This window comes from Bradysia coprophila, assembly GCF_014529535.1.
Source record: "Bradysia coprophila strain Holo2 chromosome X unlocalized genomic scaffold, BU_Bcop_v1 contig_416, whole genome shotgun sequence".
Lineage (NCBI taxonomy): Eukaryota > Metazoa > Arthropoda > Insecta > Diptera > Sciaridae > Bradysia > Bradysia coprophila.
The window spans coordinates 1,163,051-1,187,997 of NW_023503334.1; the positions used below are offsets into that span (position 1 = coordinate 1,163,051).

A 24,947-nucleotide genomic window follows, 5' to 3' on the forward strand; every position below is an offset into this window, starting at 1 on the left:
TGACGTTGTAGATAAACAAAATGTTTTAATTAAATTTGATTATAATTTCTGCAAAATAGGGTCATGGTAACTGTGTAACTTAAAAAAAATGTGTGTATAAGTTTAGCACATATGTTTTGGCAGTAGTGGTAGGGTGGGCCGTTGGTATTTTTGTTTAATTTTTTTTACCTTTTTTATCCAATTAGATAATTATCAAAAGTTGAAAATATTTTCTATCGCTGTAGGGCTTTTAATCTACTCTGTGCTCTGCTAATTACAAATATTTTACCTGGCTACTGTAATTGTCTGGACATGATAATTTGAATGTAAAATATATTTTTTACATTAAAACGATAAGATCATTTAATGGCCATATTGGAATCGGCTACACAATGTTCAAATTAAATGGAAACCCAAGTGTAAAAAATGCATTGAGGGTATAGGGCTTTAAATTGCATTTTAAACTAAATTTACCTTCGGACCAATTATCCCGTAAATAGCGCAAGAGAGTGTACTGTTTGACGACGTTAAAATATTATTTTAACGACGTGTGACGTACTAAAGCGAGTCCAATTTTCAATTCTCATTATACCTCTCACTTGTAGCACACAACCCAAAATGGACTTGGCAGAAAAGTACTTGATATTCCATTCTTTATTGTCGAAAGCTTAAAGACAGAATGCATTGAAGTGTCGTGTTTCAGCACACACATATATATCTATGATTTTGACTTCCTAATCAGGCATCAGAATCGATTGAGAACAGAAAATTCGGTGATGTTTCTCGTGTGTTAGCAATTAATTTGTGCAAGGAAAGGACCTCATTCCCATCGTGGGAAAAACTTTATCTGTTTCCTGTGTACAATCATATGCGAGGAAATTTTGTAAAAATTCTTTAATAGCATGAATTAAGAAGGTTTGGTCGCTTACATATAACGTACGCCTTCCATTGCAATGAAAACGTAACTTCATATTTGCGTATTAGTCTTGTCATATCGATTTTCTTTTAATAATAAGGAAGTAAAAGGATCCACGTGAACTAAATGTTGGTCATTCATTTAAATTTAATTCGGGTTAAAATAGAAAATGCAAAGGAACATTGGTGATTCAAATTGATTATTCAATGCGGACATGCATGTATGATGAAAGCACATTTTACGATCCAACCTATAACCATCATGTAGGTTACAAAAACGACTTGCTAAACAACGTTGAACAACAAAGGTTCTCTAAAATAATCGATTCGTATGACATACGAGTCTCTGTTTTTGTATGTTACAATTAGATAATGTGTAGTAAATGTTAAGTATTAAGTGAATATACACAGCCTTCTGGTTACGTTCATCATTTTCAAAATGATATTGAACCATTGGGGAGCTTTGGCCTTTTGTTGCAATAAACAGATTTTCATGCAATTCTATTCATACTGCACAAATACCGTATGTTACGAGAATGTATGTTAGAAGGAAAATTCACAAATCGAAATTATCCCAAAATCTAAACACTTTCACGTGACACAATATGACTTCGTTACGTAAAACACGACTGAGGGAAAGTCAGGCTAGATGCATACACACACATACATGTATATGCAAAATGGAATGTTTATGGAGAAATTTTTACAAGCTATAAATAGGTATAATAGGTATAATACAAACAGTCAACGTTCTTCTCTTCATTACACATGTGTACAGAGTTTTTTTGTTTTATCAATTTTTCTTGTAATACTACGATAACGCAATATTATCTTCCTATTTCATGTACTAAACTGATACCCGCAGTTGATTACAAAACTCAAAGTTTTTTTTTCGGCTAGATAATATCGTCAATTTTGTTCATTTAATCAATTCACACAGTTTGACAATAATCAAACTAAAAATAAAACATTTTTTTCGTTCAATGTCACTAGAAATTTTACATTACCACCGATATGTAATGAGGAACATGCCATGTCAATTTTGTCAAGGGTTCCATTAAAATGAATCGAATCGATAACCGTATGGACAGCGGAAGGCGAAATGTAACCTAGTAAAATACACTCGCATGCAACAAATTGTAGACTACAAAAATATGAATTATAAACTATAATTAGTAGTTCTTAGTGTCGCTTTAAAACTTGCATTATTCCACATTTTGTTTACATTTCTTTCTCAATAGCAACACAATTTTCCTGCCAGGTGCACATGGACATTTATCAATGCATATGATAAAGAAAATTGATTTCATGAAAAGCGTCTTGCTTTGACCCGAAATTTGAAGCGAGGTAATAGAATTACTTTCTGCTGCATATTGTCAAGTCCCCAGCAAATTCTATTAATTTACACTCGGTAAATTTCACTGGAGTGCAGAATTGACAACAGCTGATCCTATATCAACTGGTGTTCACGCTGTTGTTTATGATAGTAGTGTATTTGTTGGTGAATGAGTAAACTGCTAACACACTACTGATTTAACTATAGTATGAAAACCAGCTGTTGAAAACTCTGCACTTCATTGAAATTTGCCGAGTATACTGAGTTCCTAAAGTATTCAACTAATCTCGCGTTTAAGCGATAAATGATCAGATATGATATTTTTGCATCTAAGCAGTAACTTTAGTAGCACCTACTTCTACTTTTAGAAAAACTGTATAGGTCCTCCCACTCTGAACAAAGTTTCTAGTTTTGTTTTGTATTGAATTGAAACTATCACACTACGAGACGATGCCAAATATTAAGAAAATTGTTGCAATGAAGACGATAGAAACTACTTCTATGCGTTACAACCAATGGTCTGAGCCTTATGGTAGAACAGCCTATTGAATGTCAGTGAATATGTGAGAAAAAATCCATTCCGCCCGAATCTATTCATTTCCTTCTCAATCTGAAAGTATGTTGGTGCGAAAAAATGAAGCGGTTGGAAGGGAAACGAAATCAACCCACTCCTTTTACAGTCAGACAAATTTCAAAATATTCCATGTACACGTGGTGTGCACTTCCCTTGAGCTTCAACCTCGGTGTACGAACACACATTGTGTGTGAAAGCTGTAAGCCCATGACAACACAACTGTTCCATTTTTATCTCAAGTTATGCAAAGTATCTTGGAGAAAGAAGTACTTGAAACATCAACCAAGTGGTTTTTGACGCATGAAATATGAAACAACATTACTTGTTCCATGCAAGTCTCAAGTTTTTTACTACAAAAAAATATATAAACTGTAGGTAGGGTCAGTAAGTAGCCACGGTTAATTAGCCACTCTGAAGACTTTGACTCCGATTCAATTCGCACGACTTTTAAGTCTCGTCTTGACGCATCATGCGAATATAAATTTAAGAAATGTATAAAACTCAAACTAATTTAACCAGACGTTCAAAGACATGATATTCATATGCTGTTTGTATGTATATACTCATATGTATACCAATTGTCCTTGAGACACAAAGTTATTGAAACTTTATAAACTTATATGTTTATTTTACTACTAGACCATTAAACGATAATGCGAATTCGCTGAATTTTCAATGTTTCTGTATCAACATAAATGGTGTATTATTCCATGTAGGTTATACCAACCGCATATTTGCATATACAAACATTTTTTTTGTGTCAAAATCTTAATCCTTTTCTTCGACTGATTTCCTCGATAAATAATTGTTTAAAATCAGCAATCAGCAATAAAATAATCTCAACCGTAGTGTACATACCTCAATTTTTGTGCAGCATTTTCAACAACATGAAATTTAAATTAATCTTCTTACTGTACTTACACAGCTACATTAACTAGACATATGCTGTGTTTATATTACACACATATTTTATGGTATCAATAAATGAAACCATTCACAATTATTATTCCAAAGAAGAAAATATAAAATGGATATCAAAGTTTACATATATAGTTGTGGATAGGTTTTTTGTAGTGCAAAAAAGGCCATATGACGTAATTTTGATTTGTTCAAATGAAGAAAAAAAAAATGCGAAATAAAGGGCATGATGTCATTCGCTAGTAATATGTTACACGAAAGTTAAAATAAAATATTTTTCGTACATAAGTAAGTAAGCAAATTAATTTCGATGTAATGGTATATGTCGTGTATCGTCTTAATGTGGGATAGCTGTTAGCATTATGTTGTTAGTAATGAGAAATGAGTTTTTTTTCTTCTTCCAACTATTGCGATTGTATAACGTTTGATTGATAAATAGTCCAGTTATAATAGCTCGGTATAGACCAAATAAATACACTTGATTCTGATTGCAATTCTAACCTTTTGATTTTAATACTTTTACGCTGGCTATACACTAGTTTTACGCCAAGCCATTATAATAAATGTCATGGTTATTCTGATTATGCAAGCAAAACAGTAGGTATAAGAAATCCGTATATCATGTCATGATATTTATCAATGGAAATTAGTCTCGGTCTTCGGACCTGAATTCGTTTAGAATGAATGTTAGGAATGTAGAATTCCAGATACTGATTTTTTTTTTGGAGAATTCGGAAGGTTTTGTCAACTGTGCATTCTGTGTATTCAGGGCTCAAAAAAGCCATTCGACCGTTGTATGGATACAATTTACAGAAGGCCCTTCGATGCCATTTATCCATAAAAAATCAAAAAGGCCCTTCCGGTATCGCTTGAATGCCCATAGGGCCAGTCCGGGCCTGTGTGTATAGTCTAGTTAACTTCGTTGTTGCATATCGGACTGAGTTTGGAATGAAACGGGTATATAGGATGTTTGTTTCGCTAAGTAATGACACCTTTCAAAATTTAGGCTTTATCATTTTATGTTGATTCGTGGCATTGCTCACATTGTCTTCCAATTTCTTATATCTTTCTGATTTCAAGCAATGGCTCCTACCACTGTTTTGATATAAACGACACCATTGATTCTCACAAGGACACGCACACCGCATCAGCAAAAGGCTTATCATATCAAAATCACATCTAGCGAGTTATAAGCGAAATAAAAGTAATAGTAGATTATTCACCTCTGTCCACATGTTTATTTAGATACTTGGGGAGTTACTGCATGAGCCGAAGGCGAAAAAATCTTAAAAAAAAATACATTGATGCTCAATGATTGAGCAAGAACTGTCTTCATTAGCGTACATCAAATGAAATTAGCTTAGAAACTCCTGCAATCTGCATCGTTTAACTTAGATACCACATATTGTCAGCCCACAAAATCCACTCCCACTTATATACATATTTAAAAACTTCGTACATGTCATGTACTATATATGGATCGAATTTTTAGATTCAAGAACATTTTCTTTACAAAAATGGAAGTTGTTGAAAAGTGTACGTAATCGATATAGAGACTGGTATGTTATTGTACAGAACGGATGAAATCGCATTAGCATGCATTGTAGTCAGGTTTCAGGTGGATTCTATGTGTGGATTGAAGAAAAATAAAAAGGAAAAAAGATTTTGATTTTCGAAATCCTTTTTGACCAATTATTCCAAATTTACAAGAAATTGCCCAATTTCACAGTATGCAGGTACTCTTTCCAACATTCAGGAATACGTTTAGGTTTCAAAATCAGGATTTCTAATTGTTATTAACTAATTTATTTTGGTCTTTCGAGTCGTTGAATTTAAATCCAAGCTATTATGATTTAATACTAAAACTGAGAATCAAATCCGAGACCAGACACGGATATGGATCTTGATGTATTAAAACCACCAAAGAACCTACAATCAACACAATCAAGCACTAGAACAGATTTTTTTTAATGTAAGACTCAGTCTCCTTTTTTCTGTATCATAAAATTAAAACGCAGTGGCTTTACACCAGCATTCAAATTTCAAAAAATATTTATGACACGATTCTGATCGTTGCGTCGAGGAGGTCACTCTAGGAAACTCTGTCCTAATGCAATGAATTGGTGTTGGTGTTGTATTCAAAACATATGTTAAATTATTAGATTAGGATATCCGAGCCTGTATTGACTGTAATGAATGAGTAAATACACCAGATAAACAGAATCCATGTTCCTAATTATCATACAATATCTTTGTTAAGTTGCTAAAGCAATTTTCGAATATTTTCTTCAACGTTTTTTTTTCTTCTATTCAGCAATTTATCAATAAACTCAAGCATATAAATAACAAATCCCTGAGAACAAAAATCTCAACGGTAAACTATCTGTACGAGAGAGCAGATAAAAGGTGCCGTATCAAATATTGGCTTCTTATAAGCACCGAATGCATGTATATATACGTACACCTTTTACAATAAAAGCGGCGGTGGTTCGTTTCCTTTCTCTATTTATAAAACAAACATTATTCACCCAACCACCCACCATTTGTTACTTTATATTCCGTTTAGATCAAAGACGAAATAAGCTTATATCGGTTATGCTGTATCAAAAAATAAATATGCTGTGACATTGTGGATTAAATTAATGTTTTTCAACGGAGGGAAAACTAACATAATATGGAAATGTGTAATACATGGTAAAATCTTCGTGAAAATAGATTAAAGCCACTCTTATATGTATGATAAGTCAATAAAAAAAAGCATTAATTTTTCATAAAGACAGTTTGACATATTAATTCAGAATATATTTGTGTATCCTATATAATGCATAAACAATGTTCCAACACACAAGAATCATCTATATTTTAACCGGAAAATATGGTGTGCTTTTCTCTCGATGCTATTTCGTCATTTTTATCTTCAAAGAATTTTTTTTTTAAATTATCTTTAACATAAAATGGTATCATGCATATTATATAACGGTTGATTCAGAATTGAATTAGCTTATATGGACCGTCGATTTATTTAATTGAATACTTCACTACTTTAATCAACTGTTAATGGTAACAAACACACACATTGACCACATAGCTTCAAACATCCCGTTTAAAGCTTTTTGCCTTCTATATTAAATAACATATAGAATCCAGCAAATGCCATACCGTTTCACTTTATACTCAGCTTACCAGATGAAATTTACTTTACTTTCATGTGGCTTTCGCACTAGTTGGGATGAACACTTTTTATTTACTATGAATTCTCGCGTTTTCATGCATTTCATACACATAATATGATGTTACCATATAGTATAGCCCACTGCATTATACTTCTCTCTTTTTTCAAATAATGTTATCAGATAGGTGCCGACTTTGGTATGGTACAGGTAAATATAATTTTACTGCGTTGACAATTACTTAAGATTTGCTAAGTAATTAAAACTATATTCAGCAGCGGATGATATGAATGTCTCTCTTTTTGCATATTTTCATAAATATATCAACGAGAGATTTTTAGTTGTGTTGTAAGAAATGCTAATTTATATCAACCGAGAGAAATGAAAGAGTAAATTAGATTTCACCGGTAATTCAATTTTTAATTTTTTTTTCTAAAAAAAATATGCGAAATGATTTTATTGCTGAATTAAGCACATCAAACGAAGTGGAAAAAGATTGGGTAGAAACCCTGTCTATTTAATCGGATGCTCTCAAATTCTGAGTGGTTGAATTATTTGTTAGTTCGTTAAACTTTTGAAAAATGCAAGGATTGTATGACATGCTCGTCATAAAGAATGACTAATTACAAAATTACCACCTCAGTTCGCTTTTTTCTGTTAAAATTATTTAAAAAAACATTTTTTTACTTTGACTTTTAGGTTCATTACTGACCGAGGCACTATGGACCAGCAATTTTGTCTTCGCTGGAACAACCATCCGACCAATTTAACTGGTGTTTTGACCTCATTGCTACAACGAGAAGCTTTATGCGATGTTACATTGGCATGTGATGGAAAAACAGTTAAGGTGAGTTTAGTCAACTGTCAACAAAAATTACGCTAAAAGTCTCACAATGAAACGAGAAATGAGAAAAACACAACAACGTCGATCGATCGAATGGATGTTATAAAATCGTCCGAGATAGTTTCACTGCCGGTACACCTTGCATATACTCATCTCCAATAACTGATTGCATTTATTTCACGCATATTTTATGATTCTTGACAAATTTCATTAAAGTTGGAAAAATTAATAGATCAAACTCCGAAAAGCTTTGTGTGCCTCCACTCTTGTCGTCTGTAAAATGTGAAAACGTTGAAAAAAAATATTGCCTCGAAAAATTAGCATCAAAATGCTCTTGCAATAAATAGTTGAGTGCAAAGTGTCGGTTATTATATAATAAACATCTTTAAAGTTACCGGATGCCATAACAATTTTGATCAAAAGGGTATGATGTAAGAACTTATACATGAAGTATATTAGAGCATACATAATTCATTTATGAAGAACACTATTATGTACTATGTTTGTGTACAATGATTCGAGAACGTTTTGGAAACTGGCAAACACACATATGCAAATACAATAAGACATAAAAGAGCGGCTCTATAATATTTGTGTTTTATGGATCGAGCTTATAGTGTTAAAAGTTCGCGTAACTTTGAATTCATTTTGCATGTTGTTGGCCATTGAATTTATTTTAAGTACTTTAAAATGTGAATACTGGCAGCAAACAAGATTATCAAAATATAATACGTCTGTTCTGTGTGTTTTTTTTTCTCTCTACTTCTTCTTCTGCTTGTTCTCCGTGTGGTTATATAAATAAGAATCTTGACGTTCGATCTATGATGTAATCTTACAAAAGCTATGCCTACGAAGAACGAAAAAAAACTGTTTTTCTTTTCGCTAAAATGTCTTTTGTTTTTTTTTGTAGCTCTATTCATATCAACATATCGTTCGGTTTGAACATTGTTTGAATGTTATGCGACAATGAAATGATATTCCATGTCTTCGGACAAACACTGCAACCACCTGAAATTGTTGTTGAAAAGTTCAATTCCAGATTGAATTAAATTTTAAATTAATTCTGGTTCAAGTGTTCATCTGGTTGTGTTTTGCCCATCAATAAATTCGTTTACATACACTCACCGGAAATTATTGAGTAGTTTTAATACTTTTAAGTAAGATTTTGGATAAAATTATGCAGTCTTGGTCGAAGGGGGAGTGCTAGACGTACCTTATTATTACAATAAATGATTTAACAGGAACATGCCGTTTGTCCATCGCATAATGGTACCACTTAATATGGAACGTTTCGTTTTTGTGGTAAAACTAAAGCATCCCCTGATGGCTTTTGATGTACAGCGAGCGTGGTATATAAAAGAATTCAGATTTTGAAAAATTGGCATTATTTGGTATCCATCAGCCCTGTCAGTTTATTTAGTGGATTTTCAAATTCACTCCTAACCCTAGAACAAAGGAAATATATCTTTTAAACACTAGAGTAGATGCCAAACTAACTGCGTGGACAATTCCTTCCATTTGAACCTATTTAAATTAAACGAATGACAAATTACTGCTTCAGGAGCTATGCATTTATTAAAAGTAAAGAAAGACATGCCTCGACCACTACACCGAGAAAAAAAAAACAACATACGGTCCGATATACTACATCGTTCTCTTGAACAATAAAATGAATTTTTCATATATCTACGGCTATGTTCTTCATAGCGCAGTAGCAATAAAATTTTAATTTGCTATGGTTTGGTGACTGTGATGTAACTTAAGTCGATCACAGAACATTTGCTGTTATAGTCGGAACTATCTATTCGGAAATCAAATAACTCACAAGAATGCTTTCATCAAGAATCATTCGATTATTCGATTCATCGTATTAAGGTTTTTGTTACTTATGTCCATTATGTTCAATATCCATTATGCTCATCATGACATTACAAGCTCTGTATTCCCGGTTCACGTTCAAGTTTTGAATTTGAACATGTAAATTGCTACAATAAAATCTGGAGCGATGACTATCCTTTCTCTTAATTGCGAATTTGTATTTTATTGTCAAGCATTTGCAATTTGCTAAATATAACGTTAAAAGTAGCACAACGATACCAATTATAAAGCCGATAAAACCCGTTCAAAAATTTGGAAATCAATACTAAACAAAGGTAAAGTTACATTTCTATGATGTTCCATGACAACTGTTTGTGTTGAAACAAAAGCTTGGTTGCCAAAAAAAAAAATATTTTATTGTAGTTCCGCGTGACAAAAAGTTAAGGTTAAATGGAACGAACATTGCACCATGAAGGCATCCGCCTTTATGGTCGAATTGCATTTACTTACGGAAATGAGGAAGAAGTTTCGCAAAACTATTTGTAAACAATACAAGTAAAGTGAACTCGATTCACTTTCGATAACAATAGGAACGATATTCTCATGTGATTCAGTAATTGCAAACATGAACCACAACTAAAGAACTACCTGCCCGATTTCCATCTATGAATAAGAAAATAGTTTCAAGGCTGAAATGATTGTCAAAGCAAAATGTTACCGATATTATGAGGATGAGTTGGTTTTTTAATAAAATATTCGATAAGTTGTTTTTAACTGGATTCACTAAGAGCAATTAAAAATGAATAAACCGGAGAAGTTAGTCCCCTCAGCGAAATTAAAACACCTTGAACTCGCAAATTACTCAAACAAGGAATTGATTCAGCTGTACCATTAATATTATTAGTTTTGCACTACTCTTTAAGTGGTGCCACAAACTTGTTTCGTTCTCAACCATCTATTCATACATTATAGATCTCATTAGACGGGAAATAAATAACGTTTCTTGACTGCTCATATCATTAAGACAAACCAGCAATTCTAATCAGCATACGTTAATGCAATTTTGTTGAAGGTGAGGTCGAAAAATGATTTCTCAATCCCTTGTGAATGACGTAAATATATGGGACATTTTTCGAAGTCATGCTCAACGCGAATTTATGCAACCTAAATAACATCAATATACTGGCAAACACACACGATACGCACAATGGCGGCCGAGTGCATAATGAACTGAAACTCCCGTAAAAACATGCTGTGTATTCATATACAGCACTTTCCATGGAAAGTGGTTTTTCTACGAACACTTCTACACCTAGAGCTACCACGCTTTTCCGTCACTCATCCCTTCACGGATCGAGACTTGTACAATATTGTTAAATTTTGTGCAGTGATAAACTTTTGTTGTTTTTTGAGCGCTGGGAGGGGGAGTGTATGCAGTCGCTTCACATCGTAGATCAGCAAAAGTTGTCTCGAAATGTAGGTATCACTTATGTCAGTGCCACAGTGAGTAGAAAATGAAAAATAAAAGTTTTGTTGGAATAGTTTCCGAGGGGCGGTGATTTGTAAATTTCGTTGAATTCCGTGTAGATTTATAAATTTCGTTGACAAAGGATTTTATTTGATTTTTTGTGTAATTTTCTTAACCGGTTTTGCTGGATTTTTTTTACGCTTTAAGGATTTCCATGGCCTTTTTTCTGAGGATTCTCTGTTTCAAATGATTTTCTACTTTTCGAAAATATTCAAAGAAGTTTCTAGCGATTTTTTTTTGTTTACATAAAATTGTTCATGTTTTCTGTCCCTCGCTAATGTATAACAAGTTGAAAATGTAGATGTACGATGTGAGGTTGGTTACGCTAGGCGTTAGGGTATTCCTAGTGCTCAAAAACAATGTGACAATGTAAAATAAATGTTGTTCACCTGAAGACATTTAACAAAAAGTCACAAGTCTTCAGGTGATAGCGCATGGATGGAAAAGCGTATAGCCTCAGGGATTATTCTTTCCTCTACTATTATTTGATCACCGAACAGGAAGATTAATTTTGATATGATTGTACTCGGTATTCTAGTCTAAAAGATTTTTTTAGACTCATCCGAGATTCCTAATCACAAATGAACATTAACTGAACTTTTACTTTTACTCATTGATCAACAGCGAAAATTGTAACAAAAATTTCTAATTTGTTTTTTAGGCACATCAAACCATTTTGTCGGCTTGCAGTCCATATTTCGAAACCATATTTCTTCAAAACTACCACCCCCATCCTATAATATACCTTAAAGATGTCAGATACTCAGAGATGCGATCACTTCTGGACTTTATGTACAAGGGTGAGGTGAATGTTGGCCAAAGTTGTTTGCCAACATTTTTGAAAACAGCTGAAAGTCTACAGGTAAAAATCACTAATTTCACTTTACCTCGAAAAAATTCCAATTTCTTCCAGTAATTTATTCAAAATATTTGTATTCTAACCACCAGGTTCGAGGCTTAACAGACAACAATAATATAAATTATCGCGCTGATGGTGACAAAGAACGTTGTGAAGCAACCGGCGAAAAACCAAGTGTAACTAGGACTCAATTTGATCGTGAATTGGAAAGAGACCGATGCGAACTAGATCGAGATAGGGTCGATCTTGAACGTGAAAGGGATAGTAGGGATCGACGGAGTGATGAACAAATGATTTTAGATTTGAAAGACTATAGAGAACGGGAACGAGATAGAGAATTGTCTACGACACCAGTAGATCATTTTAGTAGTAAGCGAAAGCGCAAAAACTCATCATCTAACTGTGATAATTCGTTAACCTCAACGCATAGCGCAAATGTGCAGGAACGAAATTACTCTCAGGATACTCAGGTGAGTTTTTTTTCATTTAACAAGAATTATTATCTCTCATCTGCAATTTTACACCCCCCGTCCTTGTCGATTGACACTATTTTCGTCACCATCGAAATTGAATATATTAGTAGACATTGCATACAACCAGAATAGTTACTACCAATGCAAATATTGTACATGCAAGTGATTCAATCAAATACACCTAAACCTAAACCACAAACAAGAGAATTGCCTTCAGTGAATATATATTCGATTTCGCAAATCCATCATTCAAGATTGACTAAATCATTAATCGAAATATCGAAAGAGGGTCTCAAAGTGCAATCAGGTCTCGCACACTGTAAACTTAAATGTATCAACCGTACCCATCTAATCAAATATCGATAACAACTTATTATTGCTTTAAGGGATGAATGAGTACAAAAGGAATGTGTATGTATACAGGATGACATTGTACGTACATTGCAACAGCCCACACGTGCAGAACCATTCATATAGAGATTCGTTCATTATTGTGTATTATGGGTGGACAGCATTATTACCATGGCGTCGTCGCCACCGTTTTATCCATTTGCGATATTATTAAAGAATGCAAATAGTTTGTTAAATTCACATTATTTGTTCATAGTTTACAGACTTGCGGTTTTAATTTTGCACATCAATTTGAGCAAAAAGGTTATTTTAGCGTGGAATGACATACATCGATGGATTTTTGGATTTTACCAAACAAAATATTTCAAAATTCATGGAAAACAATTTCATAATCTAGCGATAGACCGGTTAATATATTATTGGCAAAGTAAACTTTATTTGTGGAGAGTGTGGATTAACGAATGGCATTTCGCGGTTATATTGCGTTATGGGTTTTCGGCTTTTTGGAAATATAAAGGCCAGCGAATTAATAAATATATGCGCTAGTTTAATAATAATAATACTTGTCGTTCCTGTGTGCGCAAATACCTGACCATTCGCAAAATAGAAGAGACTATGCAACTATCGGTGAGGACGCGGATATTGTTAATTGAATTTTCATACTCTCACTTCATCATACACATGTGATACAGAAATTTTACATAGTTATGGAAGCCTTTCAAAGGCTGTCTAAATAGTTCAATAGTTTCGGGGCTTTCGTAGATGCTGGCGTGTAGTCGGTGGGTAGAAAAGTTAGTTCTTCAAATTGATCAATCAGAACTGGAATTCAAGTCGTGAAACACTTGACTATCACATTCACATGCGTGTCTCCTTGTTTTAAAACTCCCAGTCCCCATACTCACCGTATGTTTAGGAAAGTTTGGAATTACGTTATGCTGACCTGAACTGCATCTGTCCCGAACCAGATTTATTTAAATTTGTCATTAAAAGTTCGGTAGTCATTACCTGCAGAGCTTCTTTTGGTTATGCACGGATTTTTGTTCCACTGTGAGTACTCACTACAGGAACATTTTTATGTTCAAAATTAACGGTAATTTACCGTCGATATAAAAAAGCCTACATATCCAGAAGATAGTGTACATAGGATGGCAATTACTACATTAATTCGAAGTCACTAAAATGCGAACTAAATTCTGTAGATGATGATTACTGAACTTTTACCGACATTCCCTAGGTATGGGTGACCTTTTCCAAGTAACAATAGTACATTACTGTCTCGCTGGGACATTTTTCGTTGAGTGATGTGGGGAGGTTGTATTTGAGGCGAAGGTGAGGAATTCATCCCACACGCCACAACAAAAAATTTCCCAGCAAGACAGTACTTTGTGTTGTGACCAGAAAATGTGAAAAACCGGCTTTGAGTAAGAGAGTAATGACGTATTTTCTGGCCGCAAGACAACATAATGCTTTAAAGTGAGATTTACAAAGTAACCTAAGACACCAGTGAAGCTATTCGGCACATTAGCCGATTATTATCTGAAAATGAGTAGTGAAACGGATATTCAACTATTGCTAACTAATTTCCGGGTTGAGCTCATTTCCCAATGAACTCACTTAATGGAATTAATTTCTCTTTCCATGTCATGCTGATTCAACAATTTCCTTTTTTTAACTTATCGGCCATTCTCAATTCTTCGTCTTTCAGCGATTGGATATCGGTATGCACACATTCCTCACACATTCTTCCAAACACTAACCGCACAGTCAACAAAATACAGAGACGAGTGTTTATTATTCATACAGATATTTAATTATAAAACTGTGGACGTCTGAAATTGGCAAATGAACATTCCCATGATGTCAGATGATACCATCACAATTGTGATCTCCAAAATATCGTCTCAAATGTAAAAGACGTCGATTACGTTCAGAATGAGATTAAAATTTGAATAGAATGACTTTATGGACTAAATCTTTATGGGACCTATAATGTGGAGAGAATACTTCAATTACTCTGCCATTACGAAATATTTGAATTCCCACAGCCAATTTATAAATTTATAGTTTGTCGGAAAATGTTAGGTATTTTTCACTCCGTTATGAACGAGATGGCACACAATTGCTAAGCTTTTTGTTGCTGTAATGTGAAAAATATTGTGTCTAACCGGGGGAAGAAAAGGAAAAGTATCAGCGCTCGAAAACTCTCTTTCCTAGCTAAACAAGTCACAATTTGTGAGTGTTTTTGGCTCAAAATCTGCTTCAAGAGGAAGAGACCCACCTACCGAATAGGCCTCAAATCACAATTTTTAACTACCCTTCCAGTAAAAAGTTTCGCTCAGAATTAAAATTTAATTCTTTTTGAGAAAACCATAGGTGAACGAGTTGACAACATAATTTTCTACACCACATTGATTGCAATGATCCGGTCGGCGTATCGCTATAATAAACATAGGTTCTGTGATTCTTCTTTGCGTGAAAAAATGACTTTGTAATTTTAACATACATTTTAAGAGAGCGATCTTCGAGCATTGTTGTCGTTTTTATCGTTATCAAAAAACTGATTTCAAACAGACTGTGAGTCATTAATAAGTCATGCCCTCCTAAAAAAGTAGAATCTTTAACGATCAGTACAAAATTTCCTTTTTTTTAATTAAGAGATTGGATACAGGTTTTTGAAAACTGGCGCGAATCCGACTGTTATAACGGAAATGGAGCATTTTACACATTTTGCTAATGATTTGCTAAATAAAAAATCAATAAATTCGTAAATAACTTGAGATGTGAATTGTTTCGCAATTTGTCCCACACATTTCTTGTATAGTAAACAATCTAAACAAAACCATAAGCAGTGTCTTTGATACACTGATAAGTGTTACGTGCGCACATTGTAGCAGCTGTGTACCAGCTGGAGTAAGAAAATTGCACATTTTCTATATTACATGTAAACAAAGCACCGATGAATGCTTCAATAACAAAGGCACCCCCGTAATATTCGTCACATCGACAAAAAATTCATTCTGTTTGAGGCCCCATTCAAAAATAATAAAAATTAAATTTCTTCATGCAGAATTTTCGTTAAATGTGAACTGAAGTTGAAAGGCTTATGCGAATGCATAAGGATACAGGAATGCATATCATGTTGCATACACACAATTCGTATAAGATGCAACACCAACACTCGGCATTGTTTTCAGTGTAAATATTCAACTTTTTATTTAACTTTCACTTAAGCTTGGCTAGATTTGAAACAATGCACTTTCAATTTAATCAAATGAACTCAGGTCAGTTTTACGAAAAGCTCTAACAGCCAAAATATAGAATTGAACTAATTCCGCCAAGAAATCGAAACATCATCTATATAGCTTATGTATATTATACAGGGACCTACTGATTGGTGTAAAAGCATCTCTAAATTATTTATCTAAATAACCTGTGGATGACTGCTCACATCCGGGAAGAAGAAAAAATGATCATTTCCAGAGGCAAATTTTCGTTTCCAAACTATACTCGTCGAAAACTACATCACATTTTGTATCTAGACCATTATGATGACCCAATACAGGAATCTCTTAATAACAAACGAATTTTTGAAAAAGAAAGGTGTTTGAAAGAGCTTTTGTGTTTCGTTTAGGCACAAAACATTGTGTTCACAATATTGAATGTCGTCCGTAATCACCATACGTTTTCGCCATAAAATATTTTTACGTTGAAGCGAATTGTGCAGTCGATTATATGAATGATTATATGCTATTTTATAGACAATAATATGTTAGGGACTGTACATAAATGACGTCCACTTCTGCAGGGGGAGTGGGATTCAGGTGATGTGTGTCACGCCAGGTTAAAGATTTAGGAAAATGGTGGACGAGAAGAGGGTCCAAAAAACTTGCAAACCAGTGGTCGTCATTTATGGACATCTCCTTGATGAAGAATAGAAATAGGATAATGGTCAGTAAATGTTTCGCAAGCTGTAAGTCAACTCCATTGAACAAATTTATAAGTTTTCAATATTTTTCTACACTCCTATTTACTAATATGATCAGTAGTTGGGTACTCAGATTAAGAAAACATCTCTTGCACATCTTTGTTTGGCTCCAATGAATCAATGAATTATTTTTCCTTCGAATAACATTTTCAATTTTACATTTCCGCTCAAATCGTCTGTTCGGCGTAGAATGTACTGCAGTAATCGGTTATGTAAAGCTTTTTCTCTGTTAGGACTAGGTTATATGTATTGAAAGCATTCAGTGTTTATTCCCTTAACAGAAAGTTGAGCTTTACGAAGAAAAATCATCGAAAATGTATGTGAAGCTATATGCATTAATGTTGTCATTTGAAATGGTGTGACACAGTGTGTTTGTTATCTGGATAACTTATGTAATTTTCCGGAAATTACATATCGCAATGTATATTTTTTCGTTTATCGGGATTCTCCATCGTCGGATTTTGTGGTGTTGTCATTTTATGATGCTCTTACCCATATATCGATGATTTATTTTCTGCAACGCCGTTATGAAAAGTCAACTTTTTCATGCGTTGTTTTGGACTTTTGCCACCGATTTTACGTTTCACACCCAATGATAAAATTGCTACTTTCCTATCGAGTGTTTAAATAGGAGCGAAGCCGACCATTTCATATGAATCATTTCTAATATGTGCATTTGTCCACCAGAATAAATCGTTTCATTTTTATCCACTGAGGATAGCTAATACTCATTCGATCGTGATTTGGTTTTCAACCGCACGGTCAACATGTTATTTTAGAAAAACTAACAGTAAACCATTTTAATTTACGCTTATAACATTGAGCCAATATTGACCTGTGGGTTTTTTTTAGCGATATTCTTCTACATCAATGAACATTTTTGTTGGTTTGACAGTGGTTGGTTAAAGCGTTTCAAACTTTCACCGAATATCTCGATTAAAATTGTTTTTTTTTTGTTGTTGTTTTAATTTGGTATCGAGAGATTAATTCTGAATCCTGGTAGATTTGGTCTACAAATTAACAATTCCCATGCAAAATGCATTGTACATTACAGTCCAAAATTGCAGATTAAATACAAAAACCACAAAAGTGATTGCCTTTTAAATGACATACCTCATACAAAGCATTTATAGCCGTACATCAATAATAAAACGATTATGCCACTGATTATTTATTAAAATACACCTAAAATAATATACCAAATTTATAGAGGTGTTCGAATAGATGCGTAAGCAGCTATGCAAACATATATGTATATATATAGATGTGTGTATAATACATAATAAACACGCTACACATATATGATGATGATGATTTCGATGAAAGTGTGGAACTTTAATGGTTGCGTACACATAAGGTGTATTATATACCGTTGTAGTTAATGAGTTGATCATATTCAACAAACAATAAATGCTCGAAAATTGTTTAAAAGATTATCTCTTCGGCAAAATGTATTTACCGAACCAGAATCCCGTATAGTGAATGTAGCACCGAAAATTTCGTAGTTTTGTATACATATCCCACAGAACACCGTAGCAGTGTACATCCAGATACAACCGACCGATTAATTTGCCAAAGGCATATTCACAGAGAAATTAATCAATCAGAGTTTTATGCATCAATTGTATATTTTGTTTGGTGCAAATTTGCAATTCAATTTGAATAAATGATTACTTGAATATTTAGTGGCGCTAAAAGCATTTCTGGTTTATAATAATAACTGGTGTGGATGGATTTGAGTTTTATTCCTGTGGATTTACATTCATAAATGTCGATACATCAATGACCAGATAAATATAGTAGGTAGTACAAATTGATGTGTTTAGCTTTATTTGATTTGATGTTGCTGATGCATACACAAATAAAAACATAAAAAATAATGAGCTCGCGAATGAAAATATATAGAAAAAAATACGACTCGCCCGATAAACAAATGCTACATATATGACGAATAACATATTACAGTGGCAAAATGTTTGAAGTTTAATGAATTCAACCTTGTCTCGGAATTGGTCATCTCTTGTACATACATTGTGTTTTTTGAAGGTTTTCATGCTTTAGAGAATGAAAATATGGAAATTCACTTAACCCTATCGTTGTTGTAGCATCAATTGAGTACAACAGGACAATTGATGAAAATTTAAGCGATTTCCGATGACAATTTCATTTTACGTCATTCATTACATTCTGGTGGGACAAGGACTGTCGGACGATTATTTTATAAATAAATGCCTGGCTGGCTTCGGTCTTGAAGGTTAACAAATATTTTCAAAGAAGAATCTGATGAATTTCACTGTCTGTCTCGTTGAACATTGAAAACCTTATCTAAACCTTATCTTGACTTGATGATGTTTCACCTGAAAATGTTTTGAAATCTCGAAAATGTGGCTAGCTATGTGATCCTTTAACTAATTACTTTTAATTTTCTCCAATCTTAAAATTTTTCTTTTGTTACAAATTTTCAGACATCCTCCCATAGTAGCTACAAGTCCAGTCCCATGCCAAAATTAAATCCCCTTGACGGAGAAGAAATACGAAGAAATTCACCAGCCAATACACCAGTTGGACTAAATCCAACATCAGTTAGTATTAAACAGGAAAAACTTGACGCTGGATTACATCCTAATATGCCCGACATAATGACAGTAAGTAAATTTTTGTTGTTCTTCCAAAAAATGAAATATTTTTTGTTCTGGTTATTTGGTTGAATTTTGTTCTTTTTGATTAAGCATTTTAATGACATTTTTGTAAGGTTTTTTCTTTGGGCCGGTTTGATGGTCATTATTTATCTTTTGTTAATATTTACCCCTGCAAATACAAGACAATTTTTTTTTTGTTAAAGACAATCTAATTAATCTTTGCGTTCATCCAACAATTTATTTAATTGCCTGTTGTTACTGAGTGTTAAATTTTGAAAGTGAAGTGCCAATAGTATTTGAATTAAATTTGTTCGTATGATGTACCAATAAGTTGATCTGTCTCAACTTAATCAACAAAAAAAGTCTCCGAATCTCGACAAAAAAAAAAGAAAGAAAAATATGAAGGACAAAGGATTAAAAGCAACCACCAACAAATCGACCGCAGAAAAGAAAAAATCTTATACAAATTAGTTCAATTGAAAATTTTCAAAAAGACAAAAAGAAAAACGAAAACTAAATGACAAAAGTTGTCAAGAGAGGCCATAGTCTCATGTGACAAATTCTAGTTCAAGTCGATACAAACATTTGCTAAGTCCTTGCCCTTCTATTTTCTTTTTTTTTCGGCAGAAAACTGCTGTTGTGTGGGCGGCCACACCACCACCAACAACAACTACTTCTATTTTGTCATCTCCAACGACAAGCCGATTCGCTGACTCAAGTCTGATCTTACAACAACAACTTCATGAATCATCATCATTGAACACATTGAGCATAACCACATCGTCTTCTACCACAACAACTCAGGCTTTAACAGGCCAACACAAAAAGCAACAATATCAAAGATCTCAACAAATGGCTAAAACCTGGACGCCACCGGATGCACGTAGCGATGACAGTACATTACATCGCTACTTAGTGTCACAACAGCCATGTTCGACCGATATGCTAAGGCCACGTCAAATTCCTCACCGATATCCGACCGAAGGCGATATATTCAAGCGACAACAGAGTGTTATCCGTTCACCCAGTCCTCGATCATCACCGCAACGTGCCTCAACGTCACAACCAACAACGCGAAAAGGCGGCCGATTCCGTCCTAATTGGTTAGATCAATTCGCCTGGTTACAACACGACGAACAGAACAACATAATGTTTTGTTTGTACTGCCGACGACACTCGAACGATATACCGGATATTCGGACATCGTTTGTCGAGGGGAACTCAAATTTTCGTTTGGAAATTGTAAATCATCATGACAAGTGCAAAGCACATAAAATGTGTACAGAACGGGAAATGCAATATAAAACACAACAGCAACCGCAAAAACCAGAAAATGGTGGTGATTGTGTGAACAACGACATTGGCGATGAGGTCGATGGGAAAGGTGATGGTGCTACCTGAAAATGCAATTTTTTTGTTGGTTTGAATGGGAGAGATTGTGATAACGCAATACAGAAATGAATGAAATAAAAAAAATTATTTTGTGCGTGTTTTTGATGGTTGCACCTGAATTTTAATAACTTTTTTTTAGTGGCAAATATAATAAGCTTAGGTGTTATGTGAAAGCTGTAAACTGTTTAGTATATTTTTAAGATTGGCATTGGCTTCCTTACTAAGTCTGGAATAGCAATGTAGTGGTAGAATATAGAATGCATTTCTAGATGTAAACGTACACTGGCCGATTGAAGTTAAAAATCGTCGAATCATTTAGTGCATAATTTTTCGAACTGAATTGTACAGGGCCTGTAATTGTGAAAAAAATAATCGAATTTTCATAATTTTCTCCATTTTTTCACGCATTTTGATGAATTCAGGAAGATGAATTAGCGAAAATTCATGAAAATTTGTGAAAATATTTTCAAGATCATAGGCTTTGGAATTAAGCATCACTTTCGAACCATTTTACACTGACTGAAGCAAAATCCATCTTTGTCATGATAGAAGTAGCATATCTACCATTGAAGTTCCCCACCAAAATGCATCACATCGTTAGACAAAAATTACAAGCCAAAAGAGGATAATGGAAGGAAAGAAAACTGACGACTTTGTATCAAAGCACAAGACAATCTAAGATTCAATGTCTTTCGCCATGATTGTTTCTTGGAACTGAGAATGAATAATTGATGGTTGCTATAATGGTAACGTAGGATGGTAGAACCTTGACAAATTCAAATATTTGTACTCAAAATTTAGCTTTAATGTGCAACGTTGCAGATACAGAATAATCCTCGTGACACTATTTTCGGAATATTCAATTATTTGCGAATAATTTACAATTAAAATTTTATAGATAACCAACACAGCAGAGATAAAATTGAGGCAAGGAATGTAGGGAAAAATTTCCTTGTACACAATGGAAAATTTATATACTTATAGTAAATGAGAAAGACTCGAGCTCGTTTAATGCTATTAATTTTATGAATTGAATTTCTCGAGCAAGGTACACTTAAAATTTAACATTTTGACGAAAGTCTATAAAGTTGCTCCGAAAATAACCAAATTGGATTTATTTCTGGTCTTAAAATGTACGTTCTGTAAAGAGAAAAAAAGTTCTTTTTTTTTCTCAGAAAACAACCTGCCAGATTGGGACCTGCCTTTCAGGAATTTCTACTCTATATTTCTGAACGGATCTCGGTCTCAAAAAGGTTTCCTCAAACGTTTCAAACGTTTCCTCAAACATGTTCAATGGGTATAGCTTAAGACAATTGTAATTGAAATACCACAACCTTATTAAATAACCTGGCGTCGTGCTCCGGACCAAAGTTTGCAGAGCATTGTTTTATTGTACTCCGAAATGTCCATTATTTCAAATTTCCATTGCAAACCCATATTTTTAATGCTTTAAGTAAGAATATGGTCTCACTACCACATGTGTCACGAATGGAATCTGCAACATTACACATTAAATTGGGACACAGGTCGTTGTCAAGAGTAAGTTCAAGAGGACGATTAAAATATGTTTTTCTTCGAAATCAAATGCAGCTACTCAACTCGGCTGCCGTTTAATCTGTTAGATATTCCACTTTTTCGATACTGAAAGAATTATCTATAGCTGTTGAGGCGCTTGAAATAGGTCAGACTTACCTGAAATTGCTTTGGTCTGAGTCTGACACAAGAGTTTCAAACTATTTTGTTGTATCCCTTTTTACACAAACAATTTATCATGTATTCAACGAAAATTTACAAACCTAAAAATTTCTTAAATTCACTTTGTTGTAGAACATTATTTTGGCGGTTGATCAATTTCGAGCTTTAGACAAAAGACGTGGTTCGTCGTACTGTTTCCAAGATCTATCTAATTATGGTACACAGAAAACACGCCTATAAATGATAATTATGTATAGGGGAGCTGCTAACAGGAGCCTTCACTTAAAGATACAAATTCGGCAGAAAAGCCGATAGCAATTCATATTTTCCCTTCGCAGCTGTCTTTCACTCTTTTAATCCGTTTCTTTTCTGGCAGGTTGTAACATTAAACTCATATTGGATTTGGAAGTGTATGATGCATTTTAGAATTATGTACTAAATGGTTGGGATGATAACGAATTCGGTCTCATTTTATGTTAAAATAACTTTTTTTTTTGCATTAAGCAATTGTGTTATTTAATTTAGTTTCGAATGTATTAAAGTTCTTAATTTGTTTAAAAAGTGCAAATAAAAAGTTAGATTTTCGTATAGTTAATATTTGAACATGTCTTTTTTAATGAAACGGCTGTGTGCTTTTCTACTTAGACTCGGTTCGGTTACTACATAAAAGCAGAAAGAATCAACTTTACATCGACTGCCACTGTGGTTAATCGTCGTGTACTGTTACATACATAAACTATAAAAGTGAAGATTCATACGAGTGGTGTGGAACGGAGATCAGAATGTGAGAATCTGTTACAGCAGAAAAGAATCGTGGATAGAAACAAACTTCATAAATTGACGGACCCAGCTAAAGAATATAGAACGCAAATTGTACTGTTGAGGAATAATGTTGTTCTTTTAATGATTTTCATAATACTGTAGTTTGATTTTCCATATTTATTGAGCAGAAACCTGAGTGTATAAGTCTAGTTCGAATCCTTATGGGGTCTAGACCAGCAGAAGGTACATCAGATGTACTTAGTTATGCACATGAAAATTGTTTTCCGACTGTAGTTTCTATAATTCATAGAATCAAGAAAGTGCCCAACCTGTAAGCGTGGAACGTGTAACGTCTGTAAAATGTGTATTAATAGCTTTTTCGTGCACTCTACCATCCTAGCTTTAATATCGAAAGCCTTTTGATTCTAGACTATTCGTTTCTTTCATGCGGACAGGAGGCATATTTTCTTTGTGGGATTTAAAACACAAAAAATTGGGTATACGTATTTTACTGCAAATTGGGCATCTCACTAAGTATTTATACTTGGCGCTAGAGAGGTGTGGCTACTTTCATAATAAGAAGAAAATTATTTTTGATAACAGTCACGCTTATTAAAAACCAATCTCGTTTTTTCCTCCTTGAAGGGAGTGCCAAACTTAGCTTACTTTTGCTCTTTTCCATGCCTTAGTCTTTAACATAACTTAGGATAAAGAGATGAAAAGTAGAATTTTCGTGTGCTGTTTGTTGATGGATATTACATATGAGGGTCGTCGAAAGTTCGTGAAATTTGTTGAAAGGAACGACCCGCAAGCATGTAACAGCTATTTCAACTTTCCTTTCAAAGAAATTACATATCTACTCATCTTTATAGCAAAATTAAAAGTTTGATTTTATTATACGCAAAAATCATTTAGTGCCGTCGAATTCGCTCTGGCTAAATTCGTTAGAAAGCTCCAGCTCTGAGACGAATAAAAAAAAACTAAACGGAAAACAAAAACCAATGTGTCAATTAAATTATAAATATTGACAGTTTGAGTTTGTTTCAAAATTTTGATGATATACATTTTCCCTTTTCATCTTCACTTGACACGATATCGTCCTGAATATCTATTAGTTAGTTGATTTAAAAAAAAAAAATAGGAAAAAAAAATACTCAAAATTTTCCCATAAATTGAAACACAAATTGAATTGCATTTCATCCTATATTCAGTGTAAAGTGCAGGCAATTTTTGTACATCAAGTGGTAGTAGGTTGACGACAGGGTTGTGTCGAATACAATATTTTTTTAAAGGTTCACGCTTATAATACTCATCAAATCAGAGAGGTTGGCGCGTTGCTTTTACGAAGCGCTAGAGAAGTTCTTCACTTTAGTTGGTTGTGTTACTTGTCATTCAATATTCTATAACCGACGTCAATGTAATGAACAAAATTATTATTTACCCATTGTACCCAGGCGGCAGAAATGTGCGGCTACATACTTCAGAAAAATTGACATTATGCAAATGAAAGCTCGGCCATCACATTCATTAATAGTATACAGTAAACTTCTAACATTACACAAATACGTTTTCCAATATAATTATGACTACACATAACTTTCCGAAACTTTACAAGTAATTATTGAGGTGGAATACCACTCTCAAAAAGTTTGCAACTACCATGGAGAATTAAGGCAATTAAATTTTGTCAATGGAAATGTGTCGTTCAT

The 24,947-nt window shown here is 33.8% G+C and overlaps 1 protein-coding gene across 12 annotated transcripts in view; it reads left to right on the forward strand.

Annotated features, from left to right (window-relative positions):
* Positions 1-24,947, forward strand: part of LOC119069895 (sex determination protein fruitless) — an 88,193-nt gene that overhangs the window by 36,075 nt on the left and 27,171 nt on the right. For 9 of the 12 annotated variants that reach the window (XM_037174105.1, XM_037174101.1, XM_037174102.1 and 6 more), the window contains 4 exons: positions 7,592-7,739; positions 11,744-11,944; positions 12,031-12,411; positions 19,216-19,395. In XM_037174105.1, coding sequence (XP_037030000.1) covers positions 7,614-7,739; positions 11,744-11,944; positions 12,031-12,411; positions 19,216-19,395 — 888 coding nt within the window. In that variant the 5' untranslated portion in view covers positions 7,592-7,613. Of the gene's footprint in view, positions 1-7,591; positions 7,740-11,743; positions 11,945-12,030; positions 12,412-19,215; positions 19,396-20,016; positions 21,159-24,947 lie in introns of those variants that run through there. The other 3 variants (XM_037174096.1, XM_037174097.1, XM_037174095.1) reach the window with 2 other exon arrangements.